Genomic DNA, 24,221 nt, shown 5'->3' with positions numbered 1-24,221 from the left:
CTAGTTATTTGGAGAATGGCAAATTTGGGAATGGTTTTTCAACCCAGAAAAAAAAGTGTGCTTTTACGGTCACTACAAATAACTTGAGCAGCTAAAACAGTACAGATTTGCTTGAATAGAAATGTGAGACCTGTTTTTTTTTGCACTGTGTGACAGGTTAAGGTTTAATCTCAGAATCAGACTTCTATCTGCACGGTAGCGTGTGTCTTAGGTTTTTCTGAATGACACTATCAATACCTTCAATGTAAGATATCCTTTTTGGGATAGATTTCAAGTAGGCCTCAAATACCAGAAACTAGTTATTTGGAGAATGGCAAATTTGGGAATAGTTTTTCAACCCAGAAAAAAAAGTGTGCTTTTACGGTCGCTACAAATAACTTGAGCAGCTAAAACAGTACAGATTTGCTTGAATAGAAATGTGAGACCTGTTTTTTTTTTTGCACTGCGTGACAGGTTAAGGTTTAATCTCAGAATCAGACTTCTATCTGCACGGTAGCGTGTGTCTTAGGTTTTTCTGAATGACACTATCAATACCTTCAATGTAAGATATCCTTTTTGGGATAGATTTCAAGTAGGCCTCAAATACCAGAAACTAGTTATTTTGAGAATGGCAAATTTGGGAATAGTTTTTCAAACCAGAAAATAAAGTGTGCTTTTACGGTCACTACAAATAACTTGAGCAGCTAAAACAGTACAGATTTGCTTGAATAGAAATGTGAGACCTGTTTTTTTTTTGCACTGTGTGACAGGTTAAGGTTTAATCTCAGAATCAGACTTCTATCTGCACGGTAGCGTGTGTCTTAGGTTTTTCTGAATGACACTATCAATACCTTCAATGTAAGATATCCTTTTTGGGATAGATTTCAAGTAGGCCTCAAATACCAGAAACTAGTTATTTTGAGAATGGCAAATTTGGGAATAGTTTTTCAAACCAGAAAATAAAGTGTTCTTTTACGGTCACTACAAATAACTTGAGCAGCTAAAACAGTACAGATTTGCTTGAATAGAAATGTGAGACCTGTTTTTTTTTGCACTGTGTGACAGGTTAAGGTTTAATCTCAGAATCAGACTTCTATCTGCACGGTAGCGTGTGTCTTAGGTTTTTCTGAATGACACTATCAATACCTTCAATGTAAGATATCCTTTTTGGGATAGATTTCAAGTAGGCCTCAAATACCAGAAACTAGTTATTTGGAGAATGGCAAATTTGGGAATGGTTTTTCAACCCAGAAAAAAAAGTGTGCTTTTACGGTCACTACAAATAACTTGAGCAGCTAAAACAGTACAGATTTGCTTGAATAGAAATGTGAGACCTGTTTTTTTTTGCACTGTGTGACAGGTTAAGGTTTAATCTCAGAATCAGACTTCTATCTGCACGGTAGCGTGTGTCTTAGGTTTTTCTGAATGACACTATCAATACCTTCAATGTAAGATATCCTTTTTGGGATAGATTTCAAGTAGGCCTCAAATACCAGAAACTAGTTATTTTGAGAATGGCAAATTTGGGAATAGTTTTTAAAACCAGAAAATAAAGTGTGCTTTTACGGTCACTACAAATAACTTGAGCAGCTAAAACAGTACAGATTTGCTTGAATAGAAATGTGAGACCTGTTTTTTTTTGCACTGTGTGACAGGTTAAGGTTTAATCTCAGAATCAGACTTCTATCTGCACGGTAGCGTGTGTCTTAGGTTTTTCTGAATGACACTATCAATACCTTCAATGTAAGATATCCTTTTTGGGATAGATTTCAAGTAGGCCTCAAATACCAGAAACTAGTTATTTTGAGAATGGCAAATTTGGGAATAGTTTTTCAACCCAGAAAAAAAAGTGTGCTTTTACAGTCACTACAAATAACTTGACCAGCTAAAACAGTACAGATTTGGTTAAATAGAGATGTGAGGCCTGTTTTTTTTTGCGCTGTGTGACAGGTATAGGTTTAATCACAGAATCAGACTTCTATCTGCACGCTAGCGTGTGTCTTAGGTTTTTCTGAATGACACTATCACTAGCTTCAATGTAAGATATTCTTTTTGGGATAGATTTCAAGTAGGCCTCAAATACCAGAAACTAGTTATTTTGAGAATGGCAAATTTGGGAATGGTTTTTCAACCCAGAAAAAAAAGTGTGCTTTTACGGTCACTACAAATAACTTGACCAGCTAAAACAGTACAGATTTGGTTGAATAGAAATGTCAGGTCTATTTTTTAGGCGCTGGGTGACAGGCTCAACTTGCCCCTGATGTAATATATGGCCAAAAAATAACCACACTGTTGATGGTTAAATGCACTTCGGTGACACAGGCTCAGCCTGCAGCTGATGTAGTATATGGCCAAAAAATAACCAGACTGTTGATGGTTAAATGCACTTCGGTGACACAGGCTCAGCCTGCAGCTGATGTAGGATATAGCACAAAATAACCACACTATCGATGGTTAAATACACTTGGTGATAGCTTGTGCTGGCGCACCACAAGTCACAAAATGGCCGCCGATCACCCCAGAAAAAAAGTGATCTAAAAACGCTCTGGGCAGCCTCAAAAAAGTGAGCAAGTCAATAATAGCACTTCAATGATCCACAGCTGCAGATCGATTACAGAATGAAGTCTTTTGGAGGAGTTAATCTGCCTAATCTCGCCCTAACGTCGCAGCTGCAACCTCTCCCTATACTGATCATAGCAGAGTGACGTGCGGCGCTACGTGACTCCAGCTTAAATAGAGGCTGGGTCCCATGCTGCACTGGCCAATAACAGCCATGCCAATAGTAGGCATGGCTGTGATGGCCTCTTGGGGCAAGTAGTATGACGCTTGTTGATTGGCTGCTTTGCAGCCTTTCAAAAAGCGCCAAGAAAGCGCCGAACACCGAACCTGAACCCAGACTTTTACGAAAATGTTCGGGTTCGGGTCCGTGTCACGGACACCCCAAAATTCTGTACGAACCCGTACTATACAGTTCGGGTTCGCTCATCCCTAGTTTTGACGTCACCGCACCTGGCCAACCTGATGCTGTCACACGTCACAACGTGTGAGATTTGGCGCGTTTTCTTCAATCAAGATGGCCGTGACAGCCTCTGTGTGAGCAAATGGATGAGGTGAGTATGTTTTTTTTTGTTTTTTATGCCATTTCAGGAAAAATGTATCTGTTACCACAAAACGCCAGGAGACTCGGCTTCATGGCAAATCGAATTTTACCTGAAATTCGGATCAAAGTCAGTTAGTTTAGCTTGAATTCGCTCAACACTAGTCAGCAAATTGCAGATCTGCAAAACACGAATACCGGCCGTGTGCAAAACATATTTTGCAGGGTGGAATGTCCGGCTCCTAATAAAACAGCCCTATCCTTAATAGGACATTTTATATTTTTTGCGGAATGGCCATGCGGACATATGGACACAGAATGCACAAAGTAATTGCTTTTTTTTTTTTTTCGGCCCCATTGTAGTGAATGGTTCCACATATGGGCTGCAAAAAAAAACTGAACAGACACGGGGAAAAAAATACGTTCGTGTGTATGAGCCCTAACAAAGCTAGAACCAGCCCTGTACATCACAAGGATCCAGAGATCTTCCAATTCATTGCTCCAATTGCTCTGCTAGATTTATTTCAAGCAGGCAGCTTAGGGGGCGTGACATTGCATATCCTGGCTGCTGCAACTGGTGGCAGTTCAAGGATAGAGTTGAGCATGTACTTCCATCTCAGTGAGCAGGACAAAGAAATTAGAAAAAGAGCAAACAGCAGGTGGCGCTATACAGATGGATTTCAGTGAATAACTTGGTAGCTATAATACATTTTTAATTACATGATGTATTACTTTAGCAAGAAGTAGAGGTCTGGTGTCAAGCAGGAGCGGACTGGGAACTTAAAGTGGCCCTGGAAAAAATGTTAAAAAAGTGGCCCCGTTTTATTCTTGGGTCAAAATTGATGGACGGAAAGGCCAGCAATACCATATTGTGGCACATTATACCACCCCAACAGAGCTAAATACCACAGTCCATCACAAAATACTGCCCCCAGCAGCACAAAATAGATCCTCAAAAACTTAAGCTGGACGGCCATAAGGAGGGCTATTTCCCTGTAAGGTCTATGGCCAATCCGCCCCTGGTGTCAAGACACAAAAATAAGCTTCAAATCTTCTCAAAGGGATTTTCTGGGACTGGAACATATTCATTAGCTATTTATGGGATAAGTAATCTATATCCAGTGTGGGTATTCGTTCTGGTAGTTAGGACTAGCGGATGCAGTATAGAGGCAAAGTACACAGTTCTTGAATCAAACAGCGGTGCTTATTCACACATTGGTGTATAACAAAATGCAGATAAGGTGTATCACAAAACGCAGGTGGCTTGGTGTTTGGAAAGTCCATAAACAATAAAAGTCACCTTTTCTCCTGGGTGTTAAGTCACACTCTGTTAGCAGTTCAGCCTCATCAAGTCCATAGGTGGCCATTTTGCCTTTAGAGGGGCCTGAGTCCTCCAGCCCGGCTCAAACCTCAAATCCCAGCACAGCCCCCAGTTCACAGCACACAGACTCCTTAGCTCCACTGTCAGGGAAGTAAATACACCACGCCTGGCAGTGCTGGCTGGTTTATATGCCTGGCAAAACCCGGCCTGGAACATGGGGAGTAGTCACCCACCCAGCACTTTGACTACTCCCAGTAAGAGCCATCCCGGATGAGCTATGACATCCATGCTAAATCTCAAGGTGTCAATTAGCATTAGCTGCTGCTGACACATAAAATACCAGCTCTTACTTCACCGAGGCCAGGAACCTCGGTGACACATACCTTCCATCCACAAAGATTCCAGGTACCTTCTTACACCGGTCAGTGGGGTCCAACTCTTGCCATTCCCCACTAATCAGTTGTTAGTCACAGCTGTGGTTCTGGAAGTTAAAGGGGTATTCCCATCTGAGACAATTAGGACATATCTCTAGGATATGCCCCAATTGTCTGATAGGTGCGGGTCCCACCACTGGGACCCACACCTATATCAAGAACGGAGCGGGGAAAGTGGTGGCTAGGGACCCCAGGTTTCGAAAGTGCCTCCCCATGGAAGTGAATGGGAGCGCACCACGATTGTGCGGCCATCGCTCCCATTCATTTCTAGGGGTCTGACGGAAATAGAAGAGCCAGCTCAGCTATTTTCAGCGACCCAAAATAGCAGAGCCAGCTCGTCTATTTTCGGCGACCCCATCGAAATGAATGGAGAGTAGTTGTGCATGCAAATTGGGGAGTGACAGCTGTATAGAGCTGGTACCTGCTGTGATGGTGAAGCTGTGCCATCACACTGCGTGCCTGATTCAGAATATTTTTACACGTGGCAGATTTGTTGCCAAAATTTCAGCGACTGAAAATGAGTTCTATTTATCTGAAGCTGTTCCTGAAGCATGCACATAGATTTCTGCAAGCCCCATTCAAATGAATGGCACAGTAGCAAACATTTATGCAACAAATGTGAATAGTTCCTAACACTGAGATTTTCTGAGGTTTGGCTTCCTGATACACCATTATTATGGGACTTGCAAACAAAGCCTTATGATTCAAACATTTGTTTTATTCATATTTTGGTTAAAACATTTGTTTAATTTTCAATAAGTTATAAGGTAATGGTATTTTATCCTCATTTTTAGTTCAGTCTTAAAAATACGGAGATATGTCGGTAGTGGAAAGGAAAAAGACCTTGGAAAAAGCAGAGAATGAAAAAAGGTGACAGAAATCAGATAGGTGAAGATGATTACATAAATCTCTGAGCATGCAATACAGAGCACACTCGTTCTGTATGGCTGGGAAGTGATATAAGCAGAGGTAAAAAATAATTTCACAATTGCCACTAGAGGGCGATGCATCACCACTGCTGATGTCACAAATACCATACTAAACCAGGGTGATCTATTTGATTTTAGTGAATGTGACACAAATTCTGCCCTAAAAGTCCAGGAATAAGTAGTAACTAGCAATAAAGGAATAGTGATATGCACTTAACCCCTTAGTGAAGAGCTTGTTCTAGTCCAAGCAATTTTTTTTATTTTTTTATAGTCGCATTGCAAGAGCTATATAGCTTGTTTCTTTTGTTTTTTGTTTTCAGTTTATGTAGCTGCTTGTTTTTTTTGTGGGACAAGTTGTAGTTTTTAATGGCACCATTTTGGGGTACACAATACACATAACTTACTGATGTTTCTGGAGATCAGTGCATTTTCCTATCCGAGCCATTAGCCAGGAGCCCAGCTGTCCTGTAAAAGCTGAGCTCCTGCTCATTGCTACATAGGAAACTTGTGCATTGCTTAGACTGGGCCACCGTAAAAAGGCGACTATATAAGTCCCGTTAGTGACCGCTAGTGTTAAGTGAATCAAAGTCCATGATTTTCAGGGAAAATTCAATTCGCTGTGAAGCCTATATTTCCTTCGTTCGTGGAAACGAATCAATTTTTGCTGATTGGTGGCAAAAAAAAAAATCATACCTACCTCATCCATTTGAGCGCGAAGAGCCGGCTGCTGTCATCTTGATTGAAGATCTCGCACAAAAACCAGTAGTATGACGTCACCACACCAGCCCATGTGATGACATCATCACGGACTGCGCAAGATTTCGCGCTAGATCTTCAATCAAGATTGCGACTGGCTCTTTGCGATCAAATGGATGAGGTAAGTATGATTTCTTTTATTATTTTCACTGTAATATCAATGTCAGATGCCGCAATCAGCTATGAAGTGGCATCTGAGGTGTACAATGACAGGGGGCCGCACAATCGCTAGTGACCACAATAAAAAGGTGTATTATTGGTCACTAATTGGTTAAGGGAAACTCCAATGCAACAGTTAACAAATTGTACACTTTGCTTTAGGTAATAGGAATATGATCTTCCTGCCCCAGACTTATTCTGTCATTTTTTTAGTTGTGAATTCACAGTCTTGAACTTAACAGATCTGTTACTTTGTCCTCTTTCTAAAGGGTCCCCTGTTCCAGTTGTTCATTTTGATATTAGCTAGAATAGACAGAACTTTTAAGTCCTAGTCCACCCTGAACCATCACATGTTGTCGTATGCAAAGCTCAGTTTACAGTTTTAACTTTACTGTATAATAATTAGCATTGAACACCATGGCACATCTACATGATTTCCTTCATAATACTGCTTCTCACTTAGGCTTTGTTCACACCACATTTTACCTTCCGTTAACAGTTTTTTCTGTTGAAATAAGATGTATAATAAATGGATTCTTTACATTTGATTATTTCTGCTGAATGATCTTAACAGTAATTATAAAAAGAGTTAAGTTTCATTTTGAAAGTGATGAATGGCATTGCACTCTGCAAAATTCAACAATTTACACTATATATATATATGTATATATATTACAACATATGGAAAATTTCTATAACTATTACTAAACGTGAAACTAAACATCAAAGAGTGATACAGACTGAGCCGTTTGGCAGAAAGTGATTTGGACCTGGGTGCAACCACTACTAGTCATGAGGGAATTTCTGGAAATTCAATGTGGGTCCGATTAATCCAAAACAGGCGTGTGATTCAATTACAACACAAAATGCTTCTACCCGAATCGAAAATGCCTTAATTTACCCTGAAAAGCTGCACAGGATATTCTCTCTGCCACTCTCCCTCTCTCTCTGCAAAAAATTCTCCCAAATTGAATCACGTAAAATTCTGATTCTATAGCAGGCATCCTCAAACTGCGGCCCTCCAGCTGTTGTAAAACTCCCACAATGCCCTGCTGAAGGCTGATAACTGTAGGCTGTTCGGGCATGCTGGGAGTTGTAGTTTTGCAACAGCTGGAGGGCCGCAGTTTGAGGATGCCTGTTCTATAGAAACACAATTTTTTGAAAAATATTTGGGGAATTTTGATTCTATAGAATTCATTCACTCATCTCTACTTGAAACCTGTCACAGTCACTCCCAGTCTAGGTGTTAGAAGGTCGGAGAGGCTGTCTGCACGTGATGTCATCTGACAGCCTCTTTTCATTTCACTTTGTTGTTGATGGTAATGACCACACCTCTAGTCAGGTGCAGCATAGTGGTCATTACTATTTAAGTCTGGCTACTCCCTTCACTCCTTGCGGTGTATAGCTTCATTTGCAAGTGGAAGAGCTGGTGTGTGTTGTCTCCTCTGGTGTTCCTGCTCTTTCTTCTACTTCAGGAGTTAGGTGTCTTATTCCTTTGTATTTGTTTTGTGTTGCTTCCCCTGCCTTCTGGTATCTGGTCTGAGTTAAGACCCCTGTTCCTTCAGCTTAAGGAACGGGTCTTTGGGCCCTATCACTACCTCAGGGCATTACAGGGTAGTCAGGCTTTAGGTTCCAGTGAATGAAAGGTCCTACCACTCAGGTCCATTCATTCGGTTAGCAGTCAGGGCTAGGGTTAGGAATTATTAGGTGGTGACCTTTTCTTCCCCCTAACTTCTAGGCCAGATACCTTCCCCCCTCTTGTGTTTGGTATGGTGTTCCCTCCCACACCTCGTCGTGACATTATACACCGCCAGATAGATGAGAAAGAAGAGGAAAATCTTTCCTCTTCCAGTACACCAGAAGTCTCAGTACCAGAAAAAGTGCCAAATTGCGGGTGGAACCCATATGCCCCAAAGAAAAGCAACTTATCAGTGGACTCCTGTCTATGGTTATTTATAGCAACTTGGGCTCATGCACACGACTGTATGTATTTTGCGGTCCACAAAATACGGATCTGCAAAAAAAAATATATATATATGGGTAACATCCGCATTGCATGCTTTATAACAGTGCCTGTCCTTGACCGCAAAACGGACAAGAATAGGACATGTTCTATTTTATTATGGAAATGGAAGGCACTTCCAGAGTCATTTGCGGTCTATTTTACGGACCCATTGAAGTAAATAGCTCCGCATACGAACCTGTAAAAAAACAGAAAGGATAAATAAAATGTTTGTGTGCATGAGCCCCAAGAGTGATCCATCTGTGAACTCTGCATTGAAAGAAAGCCACTTCCATATAGCCCAAAGCTGGCCATACAGTTTAGGTTAACAGCTAACCTACTTGGCCCCTCATATGCATGTATTCTGAATGGAGGAGGGGAGAATACCAACAGGCTGTCAATCAATAAAATCCATCAAGCAACCAATCAGGATATCTTCTTCCCACAAAAAGTCCTGTAGTAGGTGGCTACCCTGAATAAACTGAATATTCATCTCCTGCCTGGAGTTATACTTCACAAAATCTCTAATTCATGATTTTCTGTATCAAATAAATACCTGTTATGAAATAGCTCAGTTCGGCATTTAATCCAGTATCGGCATCTGAGCAGTTTAGACGTGCCACAATGTAATCTCGAGGTACGTTCTCCGCCAGTGAAATGTTGTACAGAGCTGGGTAAAAAGTGGGCCTTTCATCATTGGTGTCTAGAACTTAAAGCAGGAAATAAAAAATTCAGAAATAATAGAACAAAGATTCAACCACAGCTTCATGAACATATAACACTAAGGCCTAGTTCACACTTCAGTGTTTTGGTCAGTGGTTTCCATCAGTGATTGTGAGCCAAAAACAGGAGTGGAGCCTCCACAGAGATAAGGTATAAGGGAAATATCTGCACCTGTTCTGTGTTTAGAGCCGCACCAGGTTTTAGCTTAAAATTACTGATGGAAATCACTGACCAAATCACTGAAGTGTGAACTGGGCGCACTGCCTCATTCACACGTTAGTGTTTTGGTCAGTGATTTCCATCAGTAATTTTGAGCCAAAACCAGGTGCGGCTCTAAACACAGAACAGGAACAGATCTTTCCCTTATCTCTGTGGAGGCTCCACTCCTGGTTTTGGCTCACAATCACTGATGGAAACCACTGACCAAAATACTGAAGTGTGAACTAGGCCTAAAAAAGGCTGAGGTGTGTGCACTGAGACTGTACAGCAGTCCGCAAAGGCTTTATGGTTCCATGTTTTGCTATATAGGCTCCATCATGCACCTTACATACGGAGATATCCTCCCCTAGAATCAATGCTTCTAGCAGAGAATACCACCATACATATAGTATCTGATGGAGCATGCCACCATTTTTATTTTACTGAATTATGCATATTTTGTACAGAGCCATGATAGGACAGCAACAGAGTTGCTCAAGGCCACATCTGTATCTCTGAATGTCTCTAATTGTATACTAATGTTTGTGGCATGTTCCATTAGACTTGTGGAGGTGTTCTCCCCTAGAAGCATTAGCTCTGTACTAATGAGGTGTACTACCATGAGATCTGCAAACAGGCATTGTGCTTTAGTCTTAATGCTCTGAATGCACATGCAGAAGAATATACTTTCAATGATGTTAGGGACCACACAACAAGGGAACAGTTACATGTATGCATACCAGTTCCCCTCTCAATCAGAAGGACAACTTGTTAATTACAGTACATTGGTCTCAAGTTTGCTTGCAGAAATGAGTGAGAGTGTAAAATGAGAACATGGAAAATAGTTCCCATTATACCATAATAATTCATGAGGCTTGGATTGCTATATACACGCTACAGTTGTAGCAAATGGAATAACCATATATGATGTGAAAGAGGTATGCATGATTTAAAGGGGTTTTCTGGCTTGATCAATATTGATGTCCTATATTCAGGATGGGTCATCAATAACTGATCAATGTGGGTTTGACTCCTGGCACCCTCAGTTCCATTCAAGTGAATGGGCCTGGGCTGTAATACCAAGCACAGCAGCTATACAGTCATTGCTGGACTGGCACACCAGAGAACCAGAGAAGCCACTGGTGGGCCCAGACTCTGATACCATAAAGATCCAGGGTCATAAAATATTTGGCTGACTTTGGAGCCAATCATTTGCCATTATGGTCTATTTCTGTTTTTCAATTCCCATTAAAATGTATTGATTATATAGAAGTTGGGCCTCGAGAATAATTTATTCTGGTGGGCCCAAGGAACCTCAGTCTGACACTGTATACAATGTTTGGTGCTGTGTTTGGTAAGCTGTGAGGAGGCAGCAGTGCTCACCGGAGCACTTTGTCTTCTTCAAACAGCTGATTGGTAGGGGTACCAGGTGTCAGACCTCCACCGATCTGATACTGATGACCTATCCTGAGGATAGGTCATCAGTATCAAACTCCTGGAAAACCTTTTTGGTCAATGAATAGATAGGGTGGGTAAACTATTGTTACAAATCAACATTTTCAGTCTCATTCTACATAATGTGTACTGCAACGCAGAAATGAAACCACACCTTATGCAATCTCTGGCTGGTGTTAACCAAATAAAGATGGAAAATAAACAACTGATTACAAGCTACCTATAAATGGACAACATGGACAACACTGTCTACAGAACAGAAGGAAACAGAACATTACCTCGAACTGTAAGAGTACTTGTAGAGCTTTTCGATGGAGATCCTGCATCACTGGCTACTACCCGGAGGTAATATTCGGCAATCGTCTCTCTGTCTAGAACAGTTGTAGTTGTGACAACCCCACTAGTACTGTTTATAGTAAAGTCCATCCGCGGCATTCCAACCTGCATTCGATATGTTACTTGACCATTCAGCCCTTCATCTAGGTCAACAGCCACCACCTGCCGTTTATAGGATTTATAAAGAGAAGACACATGCTTAGCCAAATATCTTTCATACTTTCATGAGTGAGAATCAACCAACATTCTCTTGAGGGTATTCACCCTCTCACTTCTGGGCATTTGAGGGCACAAAATCTAAAATAAAATCTATAAATGGCAGTAAAGGGGATAAACAGGGCGTTTATATATTCATGATCCGGTCTATGAGTGCTTTGACCAGTCACTTTCCCTGTTACTTAGCAGTAAATGTGAGGTCACATGACAGATCACGAATCCCTACAACTATTTTTGAGGGTTGGACTGGGGCAGATTCCCTAATAGGGTTGCCAACTGTCCAGAAATTTCTGGACAGTCCATAAAAGTAAGCGACTTTTCTCCTCTGTTCGTGAAAAAAAAAACAGATGTGTCCGTGATATTTTTGAGGCTGGTGGTACTTGACTAGATTATTTTGGTGGTAATTATCATCATTTTATAGCTCACAGTAAATGCTGGTAATGAGCTCTTATTAGTATATTGAGCTATAGGCATGTATCACTAATCATTATCAGTCATTATGGTTTTCCAATTTGTCTGTAAAAATTGTTGGCTGTCCATGATTTTGGGATATTGTGTCCAGAAAAAAGAAAAATTCTGGTTGGCAACCCTATTCCTTAAAAGTCATAAAGATCAATACTGCTTTGGAAACAAAGATGACAACCACAATGTAAATCAGTGAAATAAAGTAACCCTATGCAATATGCATTTATTATATCATTTCAAATCATTTGACCTAAAAAATTAAATATACACAATACTTTGTGGAGCGAATGCACAAATACACATTGTGGTCTTAATTCACATTATTTGGACCCAATCATACCAATAAAATTGAGTTTTATCAAACCTGTTGGGGGGGTTGGGTCTCTTGAGGGGCTCATAGTCCTTTGAGCTTAGTTCAAAAAATACAAAGCAGCATGCTCATGACAGATGGTTTTTAAATTCACTTCAGCTACAACACGTCTGTTTTTTGATCTCTTGCAGACATGCATTCATTTTTCATTGCAATGTGAATTCATTTAGTTGCTCAGAAAATACAGATGTGATTACCTGGAATACAGATGCACCAACAGGCGTGCCCTCCAGGATCTCTGCAATGAATGGCAGATTCTGAAATGTGGGATCATTATCATTAAGATCCAGCAAATTCACAAATACTGTAGCACTGCTTGTGGCCCGGAGAGGAGGTCTACCACCTGCCAAGTAAAGATGAAATCACATTAATAACCCACAACACTGAGAACACAGAAAAGTCTGTGTATGCAGAAGGACATTCATTACGGTTTAAAGGAAGTTTGCCACCTGGAAATTCACTGTTAAACCAGGCACAATGCCTTGTAGGGTTAGTTTAGATAAATTTATTGATGCCTTCCATTTAGCACTCCAATGCTTCGTTCTGGAGAAAAAAGTACTTTTAATCCATTTGCAAATGAACAGTTAAGTGCACCGAGGGCGGGACCAAGCCACTCTGTGCACCCCTGCTTCCTCTGCCAGCCCCTTTTTTTTGATTGACAGAATTAGGTGACATAATTATGCATGAACCCGGTCCTATCAATAAAGAAGAGAATGGGTCTGGCAGAGGAAGCAGGAGGAGCAAGGGTGCACAGAGTGGCTTGGATCCATTCTAGGTGCACTTAACTGCTCATTTGAATGTGAATTAAAAGTACTTTTTCTTCAGAATGAAGCAATAGATTGCTAGTTGAAAGGTATCATTCGATTCAGCAGAGCTAAGCCTTTTTTCTACTAGAAACTGGAATTTTAAACTGCCATCTCCAATATTATGAAAAGGGGGCATGACAAGGGCAGAGTATGGGTGGAGCATGAGGAGGAGGGAGTGTGAGCGGGGCCATCCCCAGCTCATTCATCATTATTTATGCCAGAAACTGGCTTAAAGGGGTTTTCCAGCAAATAATATTGATGACCTATTGTCAGAACAGGTCATCAATATCTGATTGTTGGGGGTCCGATACCCAACATGCGACAGCCGCTTCCTGGTCTTCACACTATGCCTCGTCTCCTCATCACTTGAATGGAGTGAGTACTTGTATTACATTGCACTTCCGTGCAGTGTAATGAAGAGGAAGCCGCATGAAGCACTGCCTCTTCTTCAAACAGCTAATCGGCGGGGATCGGATCCCCACCAATCAGATATTGATGACTTATACTAAAGATAGGTCATCAATATTAATGGCTTTAAATAATGACTTAATAATTCCACAACACAGACTGCTGAAGGGGCCATGTAATTTATGATGAGGCCTGCTCCTCATCATAAATTACATGGTTCCTCTGACAGTGCAGGCCCCATCAAGACCAGTGTAGCAGATGCTGGTCTTGATAAATCAAGGCCTACATATTTGAAATCATTGTTATGGCTGTAACAGCCACTGTCAGTTTAGAACATTTTAAGGTAGAAAACTGGATATCCTCAATCATGAAACAGCCAACTTTGAGTAGAAACCCCCAGACTGAGTGTAAAGCCAATCACACTTATGCATTAGCTGTTTGCTAAATGCTCATTTGGACTAGGGTTTAAGCTCTAAACGCGACCACAGAACACATACAACTGTAGAGACAACAGGTAGTCATTATAACATTATCATTGAACTGCAGTTTCACATTTCCAAATGTAAAGCTATGCTCTTGAGGACAAGGAATTCTCTATCGTAGTATTGTATTGACAGTATTGTGTCAGTCAGGATATCAGAAGAGAAAGACTTACCAGTTCTGATATTTGACAACTTCAAATCGGAACACGCAACATGTCATTGATTTCAAGCGGGTGGGAAGAGCACCAGCTTGTGCTCTCCCAAGCAAGCAGCACTATGTAGTGAACAGAAGCTGGGAGATGATGTGCTCATTCTTTTAGAGAATTGGGCTAGGTGAGTATTTTTTTGTATTTTATTAAAACTATAGGGGCTTCACTATTGTGAGGGGGCACTAAGGGGACAGCACTATGCTAAGGGGGCACAAAGGGGGCAGTACTATAATAGGCGCACTAAAAAGGCAACACTATTGTAAGTGGGGAATTAAGGAGCAACACTTTAGTGAGGGGATCACTAAGAGGTTTTTCTTACTGTGAGGGGCAAACTTAGGGTGCATAACTAATAAGAAGGGAAACTAAGGGATCATCTTATTATGAAGGGGGTGCTAAGAGGAAATAACTATGGTGTGGGGCACTAAGGGAGCATTCTATTGTGTGGGGGCACTAAGGGGCATAACTACTGTGTGGGGGTACTGGGGAAGCAAAACTAATGCGTTGGGGTGCTAAGGTAGAGTAACTACTGTTAAGAGTGGTAAAAGGCCATAACTACTATGTGGGCACTGGGGGGAAACATTACTAAGTTGGGCACAAAGAGGGTATAACTACTGTATGGGGGCTAAGGGGGCATTCTACTATGTGGGGCACTAAGGGACCATTCTATTGCATGGGGGCACTAAGGGGAATAAATACTGTGTGGGGGTAGTGGGGAAGCAAAACTAACATGTTGGGGTGCTAAGGTGGAGTGACTACTGTTATGAGTGCTAAAAGGCCATAACTACTATGTGGGCACTAGGGGGGCAACATTACTATGTGGGGGAAAAAAGGGAGAATAACTACTGTATAAGGGCTAAAGGGGTATTCTACTGCATGGGGAGACTAATGAAGCATAACTACTGTGCCGACCGATGTGTTAAAATTGGTCTGGTAAATATTCTAGATTTCTTTCACTGTTCAGCCAGTATATGAGCAAAATCTTGAATACTCACGGTCCGTTACAGAAATTACAATTCTTCTCATCATTTCTGCTTCTTGTGGATTTGGGTTTTCCCTGTCTAAAACGACACCAGTAGTACGGATTTTTCCTGTGGTACTATTCAGGGTATAAAACTTATTTGAAGGGTTGATGCTGTAAACCAGTGTGCCATTTTCAGCAAGGTCTGGATCAAAGGCTACCACCTGTAGAAAGAATATGACATAACGGATATGAACATGTCAGAGCCGGGTCCTTACTGGGAAGGGAATCATGTATTGTATTGCATGCATTATAAAAATCTGATTGCTCCAGAGAGATGTACATGAAAAATAAATGTCTATTTTAAATAAAGCTTCTTATTTAAATGTGTAAAAATGTAGAATCCAATTTCTAATTTATAAATTTTATGAGCCAGTGCTGTAACTTTTAAATCGAGGGAATGAGCACTGCTGACCTGACACTTTAGGACAATTTTAAAAAAAATGTTTCTCTATAATTTCTGTTATTTGTAGCTTTTTGTAAAGTACCAATTACAGTGTCATGGTTTGTCACAGTGCTTAGCAGCATGTTCCTTGTTGTTACATATAAAAAAATAAATATCAATTTAGTTTAGCATGATTTAGTAGCAAATCCGACGATCATAATCAACTATATTCAGACCATAGAACACCCCGGCCTGCACATTGCATGATGTTTTTTCTAAAATGTGGCAGCTCTTTGCAAGTCCAACATAGCTGATTACGATATTCAGACCTGCCACGCTGCCCATAGATTGGTCATGCTTTCTGCAGTGACGAGTTCCCTTTAGTCATTGGTCCATTGTTTGTTTCTCTAATACAAATTTAGGCATATAAAACCAAATGATTCAAGACGTGATTTTGACAACTCTTCGATGCAAAGTTTACTTAAACAATCTTGAAAAACATATTGTCAGACGTGACTGGAAACCAAAACATTTGCAAAGTATGACACATAGACTGAAAACTTAAAAATAGAATTGACTCCGTTCGATCAATGGAAAGTGCAACCAGACTAAAGCTTGATTTTACTGCGAATTTACAGTACATTTTGCATATTGTGCTATGTAAAGAGTTACGCTTTAAAATTTATTATGTTTAGCTATTAGGAGGCATAAAATACTTAGCATCTAAAATGGTTTGTTTATTTTATAGCAGCTGAAAGGAAAACTTTAATTAATTTTTGTCTCTAGGATTATAAATCCAGTACAAATCGTTCAGCCCGGTATGTGTGTGTTTGCAAGCTTTTAAAATGGCTCATTTATTTTAGAGTGTAAGCAAGCCATGTGCTTTAAATGAGTATAAATGGATGTGTAGTTTGCGGAACACAAATATATACTGTAACTCACTTTTTCGTGTATTACTATAGAATTCTAAATAAATACAATAATGCTAAGGCTAGTTTCACACTAGGGTTAAAGTCATACGGCAGGCTAGGCTACGTCAGTAGAGGAACAGCCTGCCTTGACTATATCGGGAACCAGGGGCTGTTTCCGGCATTAGTGCCGGGGTCCGACCGAATCCTGGCACTACCACCGGAAATAGACCAGGATTCCCACCGTGTCCCATTATAGTTGATGGGCTTCAGCGGGGAAAGGCAATATACAGCTATGCCAGATACAATGAACTCCGGCAGCGTGTTCCTCTGCTGAAACAGCCTGCGAGATGATTTCAACTCTAGTGTAAAACCAGCCTAAACATAAATGATAATGTGAATGGTACAATGTAGCAATTATGTATTAAAATATTGAGATTTCCTATGTAAACACTTAAAATCCACAGATATGGGTTATATAAATGATGGAAACTGCTTGAGTATGGCTTCCAACAAACCTCTTCTATAACTTCTTTAGAACCGAGCCATTTATGGTCTTCAGGACCACATAAAATTTAACTTTTCAGCAGTCATGTTTTCCTTGAGTCAATTATTATGAAGTTTTACAGCAAAAAAGGAGTGTAAGAGTAAGGTTTTAACCACTTAAGGACCACAGGTTTATACCCCCCTAAAGACCAGGCCCTTTTTTACAAATCGGCACTACACTATTTTCACCGTTTATTGCTCGGTCATGCAACTTACCACCCAAATGAATTTTACCTCCTTTTCTTCTCACTAATAGAGCTTTCATTTGGTGGTATTTCATTGCTGCTGACATTTTAACTTTTTTTGTTATTAATCGAAATTTAACGATTTTTTTGCAAAAAAATGACATTTTTCACTTTCAGTTGTAAAATTTTGCAAAAAAAACGAGATCCATATAGAAATTTTGCTCTAAATTTATAGTTCTACATGTCTTTGATAAAAAAAAAAATGTTTGGGTAAAAAAAAAAATGGTTTGGGTAAAAGTTATAGCGTTTACAAACTATGGTACAAAAATGTGAATTTCCGCTTTTTGAAGCAGCTCTGACTTTCTGAACTCACTATGCCCATCACGAAATACCTTGGGGTCTCTTCTTTCCAAAATGGGGTCACTTGTGGGGTAGTTATACTGCCCTGGCATTCTAGGGGCCCAAATGTGTGGTAAGGAGTTTGAAATCAAATTCTGTAAAAAATGACCAGTGAAATCCGAAAGGTGCTCTTTGGAATGTGGGCCCCTTTGCCCACCTAGGCTGCAAAAAAGTGTCACACATCTGGTATCTACGTACTCAGGAGAAGTTGAGGAATGTGTTTTGGGGTGTCATTTTACATATACCCATGCTGGGTGAGATAAATATCTTGGTCAAATGCCAACTTTGTATAAAAAAATGGGAAAAGTTGTCTTTTGCCAAGATATTTCTCTCACCCAGCATGGGTATATGTAAAATGACACCCCAAAACACATTCCCCACCTTCTCCTGAGTACGGCAATACCAGATGTGTGACACTTTTTTGCAGCCTAGGTGGGCAAAGGGGCCCATATTCCAAAGAGCACCTTTCGGATTTCACAGGTCATTTTTTACAGAATTTGATTTCAAACTCCTTACCACACATTCGGGCCCCTAGAATGCCAGGGCAGTATAACTACTCCACAAGTGACCCCATTTTGGAAAGAAGACACCCCAAGGTATTCCGTGAGGGGCATGGCAAGTTCCTAGAATTTTTTATTTTTTGTCACAAGTTAGTGGAAAATGATGATTTTTTTTTTTTTTTTTTTTCATACAAAGTCTCATATTCCACTAACTTGTGACAAAAAATAAAAACTTCCATGAACTCACTATGCCCATCAGCGAATACCTTGGGGTCTCTTCTTTCCAAAATGGGGTCACTTGTGGGGTAGTTATACTGCCCTGGCATTCTAGGGGCCCGAATGTGTGGTAAGGAGTTTGAAATCAAATTCTGTAAAAAATGACCTGTGAAATCCGAAAGGTGCTCTTTGGAATATGGGCCCCTTTGCCCACCTAGGCTGCAAAAAAGTGTCACACATCTGGTATCTCTGTATTCAGGAGAAGTTGAGGAATGTGTTTTGGGGTGTCTTTTTACATATACCCATGCTGGGTGAGATAAATATCTTGGTCAAATGCCAACTTTGTATAAAAAAATGGGAAAAGTTGTCTTTTGCCAAGATATTTCTCTCACCCAGCATGGGTATATGTAAAATGACACCCCAAAACACATTCCCCACCTTCTCCTGAGTACGGGGATACCAGATGTGTGACACTTTTTTGCAGCCTAGGTGGGCAAAGGGGCCCATATTCCAAAGAGCACCTTTCGGATTTCACTCGTCATTTTTTACAGAATTTGATTTCAAACTCCTTACCACACATTTGGGCCCCTAGAATGCCAGGGCAGTATAACTACCCCACAAGTGACCCCATTTTGGAAAGAAAAGACCCCAAGGTATTCGCTGATGGGCATAGTGAGTTCATGGAAGTTTTTATTTTTTGTCACAAGTTAGTGGAATATGAGACTTTGTATGAAAAAAAAAAAAAAAAAAATCTGCATTTTCCACTAACTTGTGACAAAAAATAAAAGATTCTAGGAACTTGCCATGCCCCTCACGGAATACCTTGGGGTGTCTTCTTTCCAAAATGGGGTCACTTGTGGGGTAGTTATACTGCCCTGGCATTTTCCAGGGGCCCTAATGTGTGGTAAGTAGGTAAATGACCTGTGAAATCCTAAAGGTGCTCTTTGGAATATGGGCCCCTTTGCCCACCTAGGCTGCAAAAAAGTGTCACACATGTGGTATCGCCGTATTCAGGAGAAGTTGGGGAATGTGTTTTGGGGTGTCATTTTACATATACCCTTGCTGGGTGAGAGAAATATCTTGGCAAAAGACAACTTTTCCCATTTTTTTATACAAAGTTGGCATTTGACCAAGATATTTCTCTCACCCAGCATGGGTATATGTAAAATGACACCCCAAAACACATTCCCCAACTTCTCCTGAGTACGGCGATACCAGATGTGTGACACTTTATTGCAGCCTAGATGCGCAAAGGTGCCCAAATTCCTTTTAGGAGGGCATTTTTAGACATTTGGATACCAGACTTCTTCTCACGCTTTGGGGCCCCTAGAATGCCAGGGCAGTATAAATACCCCACATGTGACCCCATTTTGGAAAGAAGACACCCCAAGGTATTCAATGAGGGGCATGGCGAGTTCATAGAATTTTTTTTTTTTTTGCACAAGTTAGCGGAAATTGATATTTTTAATTTTTTTCTCACAAAGTCTCCCGTTCCGCTAACTTGGGACAAAAATTTCAATCTTTCATGGACTCAATATGCCCCTCACGGAATACCTGGGGATGTCTTCTTTCCGAAATGGGGTCACATGTGGGGTATTTATACTGCCCTGGCATTCTAGGGGCCCTAAAGCGTGAGAAGAAGTCTGGAATATAAATGTCTAAAAATTTTTACGCATTTGGTTTCCGTGAGGGGTATGGTGAGTTCATGTGAGATTTTATTTTTTGACACAAGTTAGTGGAATATGAGACTTTGTAAGAAAAAAAAATAATAATTCCGCTAACTTGGGCCAAAAAAATGTCTGAATGGAGCCTTACAGAGGGGTGATCAATGACAGGGGGGGTGATCAATGACAGGGGGGTGATCAGGGAGTCTATATGGGGTGATAACCACAGTCATTGATCACGCCCGTGTAAGGCTTCATTCAGACGTCCGTATGCGTTTTGCGGATCCGATCCATCTATCAGTGCATCCGTAAAAATCATGCGGACATCTGAATGGAGCTTTACAGGGGGGTAATCAATGACAGGGGGGTGATCAGGGAGTCTATATGGGGTGATCACCACAGTCATTGATCATGCCCCTGTAAGGCTTCATTCAGACGTCCGGATGCGTTTTGCGGATCCGATCCATCTATCAGTGGATCCGTAAAAATAATGCGGACGTCTGAATGGAGCTTTACAGGGGGGTAATCAATGACAGGAGGGTAATCAATGACAGGGGGGTGATCAGGGAGTCTATATGGGGTGATCACCACAGTCATTGATCACGCCCCTGTAAGGCTTCATTCAGACGTCCGGATGCGTTTTGCGGATCCGATCCATCTATCAGTGGATCCGTAAAAATCATGCGGACATCTGAATGGAGCTTTACAGGGGGGTGATCAATGACAGGGGTGTAATCAATGACAGGGGGGTGATCAGGGAGTCTATATGGGGTGATAACCACAGTCATTGATCACGCCCCTGTAAGGCTTCATTCAGACGTCCGGATGCGTTTTGCGGATCCGATCCATCTATCAGTGCATCCGTAAAAATCATGCGGACATCTGAATGGAGCTTTACAGGGGGGTAATCAATGACAGGGGGGTGATCACCACAGTCATTGATCATGCCCCTGTAAGGCTTCATTCAGACGTCCAGGTGCGTTTTGCGGATCCGATCCATCTATCAGTGCATCCGTAAAAATCATGCAGACATCTGAATGGAGCTTTACAGGGGGGTAATCAATGACAGGGGGGTGATCACCACAGTCATTGATCATGCCCCTGTAAGGCTTCATTCAGACGTCCGTATGCGTTTTGCGGATCCGATCCATCTATCAGTGCATCCGTAAAAATCATGCGGACATCTGAATGGAGCTTTACAGGGGGGTGATCAATGACAGGGGGGTGATCAGGGAGTCTATATGGGGTGATCACCACAGTCATTGATCACGCCCCTGTAAGGCTTCATTCAGACGTCCGGATGCGTTTTGCGGATCCGATCCATCTATCAGTGCATCCGTAAAAATCATGCGGACATCTGAATGGAGCTTTACAGGGGGGTGATCAGGGAGTCTATATGGGGTGATAACCACAGTCATTGATCATGGACCTGTAAGGCTTCATTCAGACGTCCGGATGCGTTTTGCGGATCCGATCCATCTATCAGTGGATCCGTAAAAATCATGCGGACGTCTGAATGGAGCTTTACCCCCCTGTCATTGATTACCCCCCTGTAAAGCTCCATTCAGACGTCCGCATGATTTTTACGGATCCACTGATAGATGGATCGGATCCGCAAAACGCATCCGGACGTCTGAATGAAGCCTTACAGGTCCATGATCAATGACTGTGGTTATCACCCCATATAGACTCCCTGATCACCCCCCTGTCATTGATTACCCCCCTGTCATTGATTACCCCCCTGTAATCAATGACAGGGGGGTGATCAGGGAGTCTATATGGGGTGATCACCACAGTCATTGATCACGCCCCTGTAAGGCTTCATTCAGACGTCCGGATGCGTTTTGCGGATCCGATCCATCTATCAGTGGATCCGTAAAAATCATGCGGACGTCTGAATGGAGCTTTACAGGGGGGTGATCAATGACAGGGGGGTGATCAATGACAGGGGGGTGATCAGGGAGTCTATATGGGGTGATCAGGGATGATCAGGGGCTAATAAGGGGTTAATAAGTGACGGGGGGGGGGGGGTGTAGTGTAGTGTAGTGGTGCTTGGTGCTACTTTACTGAGCTACCTGTGTCCTCTGGTGGTCGATCCAAACAAAGGGGACCACCAGAGAACCAGGTAGCAGGTATATTAGACGCTGTTATCAAAACAGCGTCTAATATACCTGTTAGGGGTTAAAAAAAACACATCTCCAGCCTGCCAGCGAACGATCGCCGCTGGCAGGCTGGAGATCAACTCTCTTACCTTCCGTTCCTGTGAGCGCGCGCGCCTGTGTGCGCGCGTTCACAGGAAATCTCGGCTCACGCGAGATGACTCCTATTGGCGTTAGCGTAGCCTGGGGGAACCGCCGCAATGACGCCTTTCGGCGTTACAGTTGCGGGAAGTGGTTAACCCCACGTTGTCTATTGGACTTTTCTTGGATTTTATGCTGCATCAAATAAATATGGATGTTTCTTCACCTCCATTGGACTGTGGGGACTGGATCCCTTTTGTCCCATTTTTCTCTGGCTGTTAAGATGATGCTGATGTAATTTTTGCTGTACAATCCAAAGGAAACTCAGTATGTGCTCATTTTATGTGAATAGCTTAACCCCTTAAGGACTTAGGACGTACTGGTACGCCATGTTTAACGAGTCCTTAAGGACTAACTTTAAAACTACATTGCGGCGGGGGTTAATCGGAACAAGATGTCCGCTGAAATCATTCAGCGGGCATCCTGTCACAACGCCGGGGGGGTCATGTGACCCCCCCGCATCGGCGATCGCAGCAAACCGCAGGTCAATTCAGACCTGCGGTTTGCGGCTTTACCTGAGGTTTGCGGCGGCGATCGGCGGTGCCATCGGATCCCCATGCGGCTGTAGGGGGGACCCCATGGCATGGAAGGCAGCGGGATGCCTTCCTTAGGCATCAGCGCTGCCTTCCGGTGACGAGCCTGTGAGATCCAGCCCCCTGGATCTCACAGGCCAGAAGCTGTATGAGTAATACACTCAGTATTACTCATACAGCCAATGTATTCCAATACAGCAGTATTGGAATGCATTGTAAAGGGGATTAGACCCCCAAAACTTCAAGTCCCAAAATGGGACAAAAAATAAAGTGAAAAAAAAAGTTGAAAAAATAAAGTTTTCCCCCCAAAAAATTTAAAGTTTCAACTAAAAATAAACAAAAACGTCATTTTCCCCAAATAAGCTGCTGACACACTCCAGCCACATGAGGTCTAGCATTGTTTTGCATTAGGAGGAACCCAGGGCCAACCACACCAGCATATGGTCTCACAAGGGGTCTGAGGATCTCATCTCGGTATATAATGGCAGTCAGGCTACCTCTGGCGAGCACATGGAGGGCTGTGTGGCCCTCCAAAGAAATGCCACCCCACACCATTACTGACCCAATGCCAAACCGGTCATGCTGGAGGATGTTGCAGGCAGCAGAACGTTCTCCACGGGGTCTAAAGACTCTGTCACGTCTGTCACATGTGCTCAGTGTGAACCTGCTTTTATCTGTGAAAAGCACAGGGCGCCAGTGGCGAATTTGCCAATCTTGGTGTTCTCTGGCAAATGCCAAACGTCCTGCACGGTGTTGGGCTGTAAGCACAACCCCCACCTGTGGACGTCGGGCCCTCATATCACCCTCATGGAGTCTGTTTCTGACCGTTTGAGCAGACACATGCACATTTGTGGGCTGCTGGAGGTCATTTTGCAGGGCTCTGGCAGTGCTCCTCCTGTTCCTCCTTGCACAAAGGCGGAGGTAGCAGTCCTGCTGCTGGGTTGTTGCCCTCCTACGGCCTCCTCCACGTCTCCTGATGTACTGGCCTGTCTCCTGGTAGCGCCTCCATGCTCTGGACACTACGCTGACAGACACAGCAAACCTTCTTGCCACAGCTCGCATTGATGTGCCATCCTGGATAAGCTGCACTACCTGAGCCACTTGTGTGGGTTGTAGACTCCGTCTCATGCTACCACTAGAGTGAAAGCACCACCAGCATTCAAAAGTGACCAAAACATCAGCCAGGAAGCATAGGAACTGAGAAGTGGTCTGTGGTCACCAC

The 24,221-nt window shown here is 42.2% G+C and overlaps 1 protein-coding gene across 1 annotated transcript in view; it reads right to left on the bottom strand.

Moving 5' to 3' along the window:
• Window positions 1-24,221, bottom strand: part of CDH23 (cadherin related 23) — a 1,196,655-nt gene that overhangs the window by 404,660 nt on the left and 767,774 nt on the right. The window contains exons 20-23 of the mRNA XM_040438415.1: window positions 15,338-15,527; window positions 12,638-12,783; window positions 11,332-11,551; window positions 9,234-9,386 (exon numbers count right to left, since the gene is read on the bottom strand). Coding sequence (XP_040294349.1) covers window positions 9,234-9,386; window positions 11,332-11,551; window positions 12,638-12,783; window positions 15,338-15,527 — 709 coding nt within the window. The remainder of the gene's footprint in view (window positions 1-9,233; window positions 9,387-11,331; window positions 11,552-12,637; window positions 12,784-15,337; window positions 15,528-24,221) is intronic.

This window comes from Bufo bufo, chromosome 6, assembly GCF_905171765.1.
Source record: "Bufo bufo chromosome 6, aBufBuf1.1, whole genome shotgun sequence".
NCBI lineage: Eukaryota > Metazoa > Chordata > Amphibia > Anura > Bufonidae > Bufo > Bufo bufo.
The sequence above is the reverse complement of the archived record's forward strand: the minus strand, read 5'-3'. Positions and strand labels throughout refer to the sequence as shown.